This window comes from Trichosurus vulpecula, chromosome 6 (assembly GCF_011100635.1).
Source record: "Trichosurus vulpecula isolate mTriVul1 chromosome 6, mTriVul1.pri, whole genome shotgun sequence".
In the NCBI taxonomy this organism is placed as follows: domain Eukaryota; kingdom Metazoa; phylum Chordata; class Mammalia; order Diprotodontia; family Phalangeridae; genus Trichosurus; species Trichosurus vulpecula.
Genome location: NC_050578.1, coordinates 21,600,175 through 21,612,820, shown reverse-complemented (window position 1 = coordinate 21,612,820; position 12,646 = coordinate 21,600,175). Strand labels below are relative to the sequence as shown.

Genomic DNA, 12,646 nt, shown 5'->3' with positions numbered 1-12,646 from the left:
AGGATATAAACAGATAATTTTTGGAAAGAGAAATCAAATCTATTAAATGCTTGAAATTAGTAACAATTGAAGGAATGCCATTTTTAATAATTCTGAGATACTTTCCCGCATTCATAACATTGTCTAAGGTGAAAGAAGAAGAAAATTAAAAATTTTGGGGAGGCAAGAAGACGTATCCTATTAATGGATCTTTGAACTAATCTAACCATTCTGAAGGGCAATTTAGAACCATGCAAAAAGCTATAAAACTGTATGCTTTGGCCCAATAGTAACACTATTAGAACTACACTCTGAAGAGATCAAAGAAAAAGGCAAAAATGTACAAAAATATTTATAGCAGCTTACTCTGCTGTTCCATGAGTTATTTTATCAGAATGTGATGGAATACTATTGTGTTGTAAGAAATGATTAAGGAGATAGTTTCAAAAACTCCTGGTAAAACTTCTATGAACTGAAACAATGTGAAGTGAATAAAACCAGGAAAACAATTTACACAGCAGCAACAAGATTTTAAAGACAATGAATTGTGAAAGACTTTATAATTTTGATCATAGTTCTAGCATTTGCATCTGCAGAATAATAGGGGAACTGATCACAATTCTAGGACCAAGAGGAGTATTAGTACTTGCAGCTGCAGAGGAGCAGAGACCCTTCCTGGGTACAGTGTAGACTGGGAAAGCAATGCCTACATCTTTTCCAGAACAATACCACCTTGTAAGCATCAAAAACTTACAGACCCCCGGAATTAGTTCTGAAAACAGCATTACAAAAAAGTCTGAAACTCGACACAGGGCCTCTCCATGCCCAAATGAGCAGAATCCAACTTTGAACATAAAGTTCAAGGTAAAGAAAGAGACTGAAAAAAATAACTGAACAAAATTTTAAAAAAATCCCTACAACATAAATAGCTAGAAAAAAACAACTTGAAAACAGCACCCCCCCACCCCCCAAAAAAACCTCAAAGAAAAATAATAATTGTTTCCAAATCCAAAAAGGATTTATGGAAGAATTAAAGAAAAAAGATAAGTGGTAGAGGAAAAATTAGTAAAATAAATGAGTGATACAAGAAATTTATGAAAAGAGAATTAACAACTTGGGAAAAGTGGCAAAATAGGGAAAATTGATATTTAATGAGAGCTGAATAGAAAATATGACATTTAAAAAGGAGACTGAAGGGAAGCATAAAAAAGAAAGAGGTAGTTCATAGATGACGCCCATTTGGATGAGGATTAAGCTTGCAAAGAGGAAGATTTCATGAAAGTTCTAGGCCTGTGACAAATTGCCTACCATAGGTCAAATTTGCAGTTGGGTCATATTTAGGAACAGTTGGCTAATTGCTAGGATTTCATAGTCTTTTTCTTTCTTTCTTTTTTTCTTTCTTTCTTTCTTTTTTTTTTTTTTACTATATTTTACATTCTTTTCCTTTTAAATCTTGAGTTCCAAAATTTCTCTTCCTCCCACTGCTCCCACACCGACTGCAAAGGCAATCAAGATGATATCCATTATACATGTATAATCATGCTAAATATTTTCATATTAGCTTATTCAAAAAGAAAAAGAAAGTGAGAAAATTATACACCAGATTGCACTCACAGTTCATCATTTCTCTCTCTGGAGATGCATAGAGTTTTGTTTTTTTTTTTTTTTATCATGAGTCCTTTGGAATTAATTTAGATCATTATATTGATCAGAGTAGGCAAGTCTTTCACAATTGATCATTAGAACATGGCTGTCACTGTACACAATGATCTACCAATTCTTCTCGTTACATTGTACATCAGTTCGTATAGGTCTTGCCACGTTGTTTTTTTCTTTTTTTCTGAAATCACTCCCTCATCATTTCTCATAGAACCACAGTACTTCATCACAATCATATGCTAAAAGTTGTTGAGCCACTCTCAACTGATCAGCATCCTCTCAATTACTAATTCTTTGCCACCCCAAAAAGACCTGCTATAACTCTTCTTGTACAATAGATCCTTTTCCTTCTGCTTTGATCTCTTTAAGATACAGAGCTATCTACGGTATTGCTGGATCAAAGGGTATAGACAATGGTGTATACACTTTTGGGCATAGTTCCAAATTGTTCTCCAGAGTGATTGGATCAGTTCACTACTCCACCAAAAGTCCCTTAGAGTACCTATTTTCCCTAATCCCCTCCAGCATTTTTAACAGATGTGAGGTAGTGCCTCAGAGTTGTTTTAATTTGCCTTTCTCTGACCAATAGTAATTTAGAGCATTTTTATTTGACTATGGATAATTTCAATTTCCTCTGAAAACTGCCAGTTTATATCCTTTGACCACTTATTAATTGAGGAATGTCTTGTATTTTTAATGAACATGATTATCCTTCAGGGGAGAGGCATAGCAGAAAGTGGAAGAGTTTTTTTTTTAATATTATTTTTGTTGTTATTTGTTTCTTTTGTTTTGCATTAGTGGAGAAGGAAATCATTCTCTGCAAGTGCAAGCTCCATGTTAGCTTTTCCTCAGAAGATGCAAAAGCATGAGATGAAGGGTGTTCAGAGAACAGTCAATCCTCTTGTCATTTGGGGATGGAGATCAGGTGAATGCATCATGAGGTGGAAACAATGAGTTTCCACAAAGGAAATGATTATGAATTTTATCATCGGGTTGGGGAGGGAGGTGCAATTAAGGGACACAGTGGATAAAGCACAGGGCCTGGAGTCAGGCAGACTCATCTTGCTGAGTTCAAATCTACTCTCAGACACCTCCTAGCTGTGTAACCACGGGCAAGTCACTATCCCTTTCTCCTCAGTTTCCTCATCTGGAGAAAGAAATGGTCAACTCATCCAGTATCTCTGACAAGAAAACCACCAATGGGGTCCTGAAGAGTCTGACACCACTGAAAAATGACTAAACAACATCCGGACTGGGATGAGAGTTGAAGACAATTCAGAAGTATGTTTTTTTTAATATTGTCAATAATAATGCCATTTTTAATCATTTATATCATTCAATGTTGGTAGCTGAAACATAGGCATGGAATAGTGACATTTGACAAATGAGAGAGAAGAGGGTGTAGCAACAATGTGGCTAGCAGCTGTTGTGGTGGTGAAAGACCAACGTAAGCCCAACAAGAACACATTGCCAGCACAGGTTCTTTTGATCTGCTTTACTAAGGAAAGCAATGTTAAGGGGTTAACAGTCTTATTTTAATTCAACATATACATAAAAACTCACTTAGTTCATCAGGAAAAGCCAGCAACCTGAACTTCAGAGCAAATACAAACAAATTACAAACACAATATAAACAGACCAAATCGCAGTTCATAGTTACCAAAAAGCATGAACATCTGAGTTCATGAGCTGGGGAGCTCTTAACAGTGGCTGGCCCAGAGTCATGCCCCACCTCTTCAGTGGCTCAGAGCCCTAAGGGAGAGCACCAACCTCTGGGTTTATATATCTTGTTCAGGGTCAAAGGTAAATCACACATGTGACTCACCCACATGACCTAAAAGTGTCACAAAAATGCGACCTAAACCAATGTGATCTAAAAGCCTCTGATGTCATAAAAATGTCACTCAAACCAAAGTAAACTAAGCTTTCCCTTGAGGCAAGGAGGTCATTAAGGACTCCTAATTTAATCAAGGAAACAAAAGCCAAACTCTTCAAGGGCACTTGATTGAATAATTGCTAAAAGCCCACCTTAATTACCAATACAGAGGGAAAGGGAGAGACAGAAAAACAGAGAGAGATAGAAAGAGAGACAAAGACAGACAGAGGCAGAAAATAGACAGAGGGAGACAGAAGGAACAAAATTCCTTGAGCTTCTATGATTAGACTATATTTGAAAACATTAACACATACTTTCTTGTGTGAAAATATCACGTACACAAAACCAAATATGATCCTTTTCTTTACTCACATTCCTATCCACTAAACATCATAAAAATCCTAACGTAAATATTCAACATTACTAAATTTTATTTTATTTTTATTTTAATATTTTAATTTTGTTTTTTTATTTTAATTAATTATTACCTTTCAACATTCACTTTTATAAGATTTTGAGTTCTAAATTTTTCCCCCTTCTTTCCCTCCCACCTTCTAAAGACAGCATGCAATCTGATATAGGCTATACACATACAATCATATTAAACATATTTCCACATTAGTTATGTTGTGAAAGAAGAATTAGAACATAAGGGAAAAAACACAAGAAAGAAAAAAAAGAGATAAAAAAATAAGTATGTTTCGATCTGCATTCAGAATTCATAGTTCTTTCTCTGGATAGCATATTCCAACAGGGGTCTTTTGGAATTGTCTTAGATCAGTGCATTTCCAAGAAGAGCTAAGTCTACGATAGCTGATCATCACACAAAGTTGCTGTTACTGTGTACGATTTTCTCTTGGTTCTGCTCATTTCACTCAGTATCAGTTCATGTAAATCATTCCCAGTTTTGCTGAAATCTGCCTGTTGATCATTTCTTATGGAACAATTGTACTCCATTATATTCATATACCACAACTTATTCAGCCATTCCTATTTTCTTTTGTTTTTTTAAGGACTGGGGAGACCTGCAGGGAAGGAGTTGAGTACATCAGCTCCCATTTCTATAAAGATGACCCCCATATCTATATATTCAGTCCTAGGATCAACTCTAAATTCCAGTTCCTCATTACCAATTGCTTAGTGAATATTTCAAATTCGATGTTCCATAGGCATTTTATATATTTTTTTGCTTTTAAATGTCTGGTTTTTTTTATGTATTTAGTTTTCAGTGTGGATTTTCACGAGACTTTGAATTACAAATTTTCTCCCCATTTCTACCCTCCCCCCCACTCCAAGATGGCATATATTCTGGTTGCCCTGTTCCTCAGTCATCCCTCCCTTCTGTCACTCCACTCCCCTCTCATCCCCTTTTCCCTTCCTTTCTTGTAGGGCAAGATAAATTTCTGTGCCCCATTGCCTGTGTATCTTATTTTCTAGTGGCATGCAAAAACTTTTTTTTTTGTTTGTTTGTTCTTGACCATCTGTTTTTAAAACTTTGAGTTCTAGATTCTCTCCGCTCTTCCCTTCCCACCCACCCTCCCTAAGAAGTCAAGCAATTCAACATAAGCCACATGTGTAGCATTCTGTATAACCCTTCCACAATACTCATGTTGTGAAAGACTAACTATATTTTGCTCCTTCCTAACCTATCCCCCTTTATTGAATTTTCTCCCTTGACCCTGTCCCCTTTCGAAAGTGTTTGTTTTTTATTACCTTCACCCCCATTTGCTCTCCCTTCTATCATCCCCCCTTTTTTATCTTCTTCCTTCTTCTTTCCTGAGGGGTAAGATACCCAATTGAGTATGTATGGTATTCCCTCCTCAGGCCATATTTGATGAGAGCAAGATTCACTCATTCCCCCCTCACCTGCCCTCTCCCCTCCTCCCACAGAACTGCTTCCTCTTGCCACCTTTATGCGAGATAATCTCCCCCATTCTATCTCTCCCTATCTCCCTCTCTCACTATATTCCTCTCTCATCCCTTAATTTGATTTTATTTCTTTTAGATATCTTCCCTTCATCTTCAACTCACCCTGTGCCTGCTCTCTCTCTCTCTCTCTCTATGTATATACACATATACACACACATACACATATATATATATATATATACACATACCCACTCACATACACATATATATGTAAACATATACATATATATGCATATTCCCTTCAGCTACCTTAACGCTGAGGTCTCATGAATCATACACATCATCTTTCCATGTAGGAATGTAAACAGTTCAACTTTAGTAAGTCCCTTGCAATTTCTTTTTCTTGTTCTTTTTCTTGATTACCTTTTCATGTTTATCTTGATTCTTGTGTTTGAAAGTCAAATTTTCTATTCAGCTATGATCTTTTCACTGAGAAAGCTTGAAAGTCCTCTATTTCATTGAAAATCCATATTTTTCCTTGGGACATGATACTCAGTTTTTCTGGGTAGATGATTCTTGGTTTTAATCCTAGCTCCAAGCCCTTCGATCTCTTAATGTTGAAGCTGCCAGATCTTGGATTATTCTGATTGCATTTCCACAATACTCAAATTGTTTCATTCTGGCTGCTTGCAATATTTTCTCCTTGATCTTGGAGCTCTGGAATTTGGCAACAATATTCCTAGGAGATTCTTTTTGGGATCTATTTGAGGAGGTGATCAATGTATTCTTTCAATTTCCATTTTGCCCTGTGGCTCTAGAATATCAGGGCAGTTCTCCTTGATAATTTCTTGAAAGATGATATCTAGGCTCTTTTTTGGATCATGGCTTTCAGATAGTCCAATAATTTTAAAATTATCTCTCCTGGTTCTATTTTCCAGGTCAGTGGTTTTTCCAATGAGATATTTCACATTATCTTCCATGTTTTCATTCCTTTGGTTCTATTTGATAATATCTTGATTTCTCATAAAGTCACTAGCTTCCACTTGCTCCAATCTAAATTTTAAGGTAGTATTTTCTTCAGTGGACTTTTGGACCTCCTTTTCCATTTGGCTAATTCTGCTTTTCAAGGCATTCTTCTCCTCATTGGCTTTTTGGAGCTCTTTTGCCATTTGAGTTTGTCTATTTTTTAAGGTGTTGTTTTCTTCAGCATATTTTTCAGTATTTTTTTGGGGTCTCCTTTAGCAAGTCATTGACTTGTTTTTCATGGTTTTCTCACATTCTTCTCATTTCTCTTCCCAATTTTTCCTCTACTTCTCTAACTTGCTTTTCCAAATCCTTTTTGAGCTCTTCCATGGCCTGAGACCAGTTCATGTTTTTCTTGCAGGCTTTTGTTGTAGGCTCTTTGACTTCATTGACTTCTTCTGTCTGTATGTTTTGGTCTTCTTTGTCACCAAAGAAAGAATCCAAAGTCTGAGACTGAATCTGGGTGCATTTTTGCTACCTGGCCATATTCCCTGCCAACTAACCTGACCCTTGAATTTTTCAGTGGGGTATGACTGCTTGTAGAGTTAAGAGAACTATGTTCCAAGCTTGGGGGGATGTGCCAGGTCTGCCACACCAGCACTCCTCCTTCCCCCATTTCTAGCAGGCTCTTCACTTCTGCTCTGCTGTGCCACTTAATTCCTCCCACCAGGTTGGCCTGGGGCCAGAAGCAACTGCACCTGTACTTCTGTAACTGCCCTACCTCCACTGCCCCCGGGGCCAGTAGCCCAATGGTGATCTCCTTTTTTCACTCTGTCTCCAGCAGCTTTTCCCACTAACCTTCTCTGTTGTCTTTGGTGTTTGTGGGTTGAGAATTCTGGTAACTACTGCAGCTCACTGATTCAGGGTGCTAGGGCACACTCCACCTGGCTCCTGGTCTGGTTGGTCCCGCCGCCCATGCTGGGCTCTGCTCCTCTCTGCTCTGCTCCCAGATCCCTGTGGGATAGATCTCATCCAGAGACCATCCAGGCTGTCTGGGGCTGGAGCCCTGCTTCCCTCTGCTATTTTGTGGGTTCTGCAGTTCCAGGGGGGGAGCTCATGTTAGTCCCTGCTTTCCAGCCATCATCTTGGCTCTGCCCCCCCCCCATTACTAAATTTCATAAAGAGGTTGCAGAAAGGTAAATGCCACCCACCAAGTGCTTGACATCATGACAAAATGTTCATCATCATTATCATTATCTATTGGATACATAACATCTCCTGACTCAGGTTCCTGCTAAATTTATCCCTGCCACCATGAGGATACTTGGTTTGCTGTAATTCTTTATCACATTAAGTCTTCCAACTCTCCTTTGTCCCTCACAATCAAAAAGGGAAACTGGTAATACAGAGGTATTCTTTCTGGAGAAGAATTAAAGGGGGAAAAATAATTTCAATATTCACTGTGGAGTCCATATTGATTACACAATATAAAAAGACAAGGGTTCTTGCTAGCTATAAGAAACCATTCAAGAGCATTTGAGAGGTAAATTTCTCCACAATATATCCAGCAATAAATGGTTGAACTTGTGAAAGATTTTCTCAAAGAAAACATGCTCTCAATGGCCTCTAACGACAATGGTGCTAGCACCCACTGTGGCTGTTGAAAACCAGCACCAGTACCACCAGTAATAACACCAGCACACAGAAGGGCTGCCAACACAGGTACTTTGATCTGCTTTTCTAAGGAAAGCAACTTTAAGGGGTTAACAATCTCAGTTTAATTAAACATGCATCTATCATTCACTTTGTTCAGGGGGAAAGATTAATCCCCTGAACTTCAGAGCAAATATAAATGGAAATTACAAGCATATATTATATAAACAGAGCAAATAACACTAACAAGTCTATCCATAGCAACATATATTTGCCAGAGAAGCACTAACATCTGGGTTATGAAAGCCAGGGGGGCTGCTTCAACGGCTTGCCCAGAGTCTCATCACCTAAACTCTTTCAATGAGTATGCCCCCAAAGGCAAAATGCCAACCTCAGAGTTCTTATACCCTATTCAGGACCCTGAGGGCTGGGGCCAACTTAGCATTTAGGGTGCGGGAAAGTTCTTCAACCACTAGCACCATATCATGTGCATATCAATGACTACCAATTGCTTAGTGCTGAGAAGCACTCCAAAAGAAAAAAATCCCACTTTATCTTCCCCATTCAAACAAAGGCCAGACTCCTTAAAGGCATTGATATACTTAGCATCACAAAACAGAACAGCAAAAAGTCCTGTCCTGGTTACCATTACATGGCTTTCCTCTGACACTCCATTTGCTGTTCATATCTCTTAATTGTATAACAAATGAGACATGTCACCACAAACAATGTGAAATAACTAAATCACTACATATATGTGTGCATGTATGTTTATGTCTATATGTGAGTATGTGCATATGTACATATGCATGCATGTGTAAAGAAATCTACATACACACATCTATACACACATATACATACATGCACATATGTGAACATGTGCACATAGATAAACATACATGCACACATATATGTATATATGTGTGTATATACATATACAAATATGCATATATACATATATTTATACACATATATACATACCATATATACATATACACATACATACACACATGCATACAAAAATACATACATATGTATGTGTGTGTGTATATATACATATATATATATGTACATGTATGTGTGTACGCACATGTACATTCAGGGATAAATTGCTGATTTCAAATAAGGCACCTCCACAAATAGATCTTTCCGTCTCCTTTCAAGGTTTAGACAATCTTTTTGCAGTGTATTTATTCCTTAATGACTGACATGAAGTTACTTATTTGCACAGCTGGTATAATGTCTCTGTGCAGGGACCCTGAGTGAAATATGCTACTATTGCAACTAATGTATTTTGTCTATATATTTGTCTTAAAGCCTTGTGTCTGTCTGGAAATTCCTGTGTGTTAGAAGTAATGTTGTTTCTCCCAGTGATTCCTATTTATCATTGAGCTGTGGGACACCCCTGGCAATTTAGAGAAGACTAATGCCGTACAGGTTAGAGACCAACAGCAGGAGCTGCTCCCATAAAGACAAATGCACTAAAGATTTATCTATTTACCTATGTAATTTTTTCCTCTTTAGGATACTTGGGGATTTTTGTGCATCATTTGATGCTGATTTGTAAGAAGCTCTTATCTGGAAAGAAAAGGGGAAAAAAGCAGAACTTTAGATTTCACTCAGACAAAATACTTCAATTCTTGCACACAGAGTGTAACAGAAATTATTCTCTTGAAAAAAATATGTATATAATATACATTTATATATATATATATATATATAATATGTGATTACATGCATGTGTTTATTTTTGTGATTGCAAACATTAACAGCTTAATTCTGTCTAAAATACCTTAAGCCCTCTACTATTGTCTAACATTCTTCTGATAATTTTTCAAATTTTAATAGGCTGTGGATATAAAATGGATAAAGGACCCACATGTGCGAAAATATTCATAGCAGCTCTTTTTATGGTGGCAAAGAATTGGAAATTGAGGGGATGTCCATCAATTGGAGAACGGTTGAACCAATTGTAGTGCATAAATACAATATAATACCGTTGTGCTATATGAAATGATCAGCAGCATGCTCTCAGAAAACCTGGAAAGACTAAGATGAACTGATGCTAAGTGAAGTGAGCAAAACCAGAAGAACTTTATACACAGTCATAGCAACATGGTGTGAGGATGAACTTTGATAGGCTTAGCTGTTCTCAGCAATACAATGATCTAAGACAATTGCAAAAGACTTATGATGGGAAATGCTATCACATCCAGAGAAAGGACTATGGAATCTGAATGAAGATTGAAGAATACTATTATTTATCTCTCTTTTTGTTGCTTTTTTCTTTCTCATTTTTTCCCTTTTGTTCTGATTCTTCTTTTACAACATAACTAATGCAGAAATATGAGTAATATGATTGTACATATATATCCTATATCAGATTGTTTGTAGTCTTGAGGCAGGGGGAGGGGAGAGGGAGAGTGGAGGAAGGGAAGGAGAAAAAAAACTGGAACTCAAAATTTATAAAAGTGAATGTTAAAACCTATCTTTACATGTAATTGCAAAAAAAAAATACAATACAATTAAGTGGAAAAAATAGGCTGAGGATTTTTATATTCCCCTATTTAAATGGACCTGTGATTGTGCCCCCTCTCATAGTATAGCTTAAAACTCATGCACGTGTTCTTCTGTGCTAGTATACTCTCCATAGCAGGACTATGTATAATATAGGTGGAGGACAAACTTTCCTCTATTTTTTTTGGCAGTACCTGGGTGAGAATGCTACAAATGAATTGATTATTATTGATTACATTGATTATCTTTGTAGTTTTATGACTTATTTCCTTTCCAGGGTATAGAACTATCCTTGTTATTTTTCCATGTCAATTTTGACATATGAAACTATTACATAAGAAAATTTTTCCTGTAGATTCCTCACATTCAATGGTAAGATTTTAGAAGTAGAGAGGAACTTAGAGAATATCAATTCCAGTTTCTTCACCTCCACATGAAGAAATGCAGGTGCAGACATTGTAAGAGGCATGTAAAAAGTTGTACTGTATCTTGTATTTATTGATCATTACACCTAAAGGAAATTTTGGGATCATTTAATCCATCTCTTTCCTTTTAAAGATGAGGAAACTGAAATCTTGAATGATTACCTAATGTCATGTTAGTAAGTATCAGAGATGAGACTAGAACTAGGTTTTCTTTTTTTTGTTTTGTTTTGTTTTTGTTTTTGGGCAGGGCAACTGGGGTTAAGTGACTTGCCCAAGGTCACACAACTAGTACATATGTCAAGTGTCTGAGGCTGGATTTGAACTCAGGTCCTCCTGAATCCAGGACCCATGCTCTACTCACCGAGCTACCTAGCCGCCCCCGGAACTGGGTTTTCTGATTTTAAGTTCAATGATCTTGTCAATATGCTATACTGTCTTCCATTTCTCCTAAATGTTTGTATTACATTATTAATATATTTTTTTCAATATTAATTGAGTACATTGTAACAAAAAGAAGTGTATTGTTAACTTGTCAACACCTGAGTCTCAAAAACTAGAAAATCTAAAAGTAGTTCTTGTATGCTGCATAATCATAACTGATAACACTCTGACCTTGAGTATTTAAAGGGTAGCTAGGGAACACAGAGTATAGTGCTTCAGACCTGGAATCAAGAACTGAAGTCAAGTGCCTTGATCACTTACTTAAGATATTTCCTTTACTCTATTACCCTAGACAAGTCACTTAACCTCTCTCAGTTTAGTTTCTTATCTTTTAAAATGGGAATAACTAATAATAATAATAATAATAATAATAATAATAATAATAAACAAAAATAAAAACAAAAAGGAACTACTTTACAGGATTGTTGGGAAGAACAAATGAGATAATCTATGGGAAACACTTTGTAAAACTTTGAATGCTAGCTATTACTAGCATTATCATTAAAGATTAATTTCTTTTAAGAGTGAGCACTGCAATTATCACTTTCTACCCCCATTCCAAACAACAGAGCAGGAGAAACCTTTAATTAGATTCAAAAAGGTGCCTTTTAAAAATGTTAAATTTTAATCATCTGGCGAATGGGCCGTGCCTATTTGAAGACATACTTGACACAATTAGTTAATAATCATTTTTCAAGCACTTGCACTTTGCCAGGCACTATGCTAAACACTGGGAATATAAAGGTAAATTAAAAAACAAAGACAAAAACATCGTGTGGTCTTTGTCTTCAAGAAGCTTACATTCTAATTGGGGGGCTCCAGGGAAGTTCAAAGTGGGAGACAATCAGATGTGAATGAAAGATTTACTTTAACATTAAAAAAAATAAGTTCCTTCAAGGTAATGATGATGGTTTTATTTATCTTCAGTACCTATGTATATATAGATGTTTTACACATTTACACACATAAATATACATGTGAATATACATAATATATACAGACATGTTTATAAACGTATGCCTATAGACATATAGTGCATATACATAAAGTATATACATATATGTCGTACACATATACACCTAAACATAGAAAGACATGCATGTTCCTAATACATTGAATCATAGGGATTATTTCCTTCTTGTTACTCATATCCTTCATGGCTAGAAGAATCGCTGGTACATGGCAAGTACTTAATAAATCTTCATTGATTGATCATTTGACATTATTACTAATACCTAAAAATGCATCTGTAAGGGTCAAAAAC

General features: G+C 36.4%; 1 protein-coding gene across 1 annotated transcript in view; it reads left to right on the top strand.

Annotated features, from left to right (window-relative positions):
* The first annotated feature begins 681 nt into the window (after nt 1-681).
* LOC118853341 (28S ribosomal protein S29, mitochondrial-like) overlaps nt 682-12,646 on the top strand; it is a 91,606-nt gene continuing 79,641 nt past the window's right edge. Inside the window, 1 exon segment of the mRNA XM_036763359.1 lies at nt 682-843. Coding sequence (XP_036619254.1) covers nt 682-843 — 162 coding nt within the window.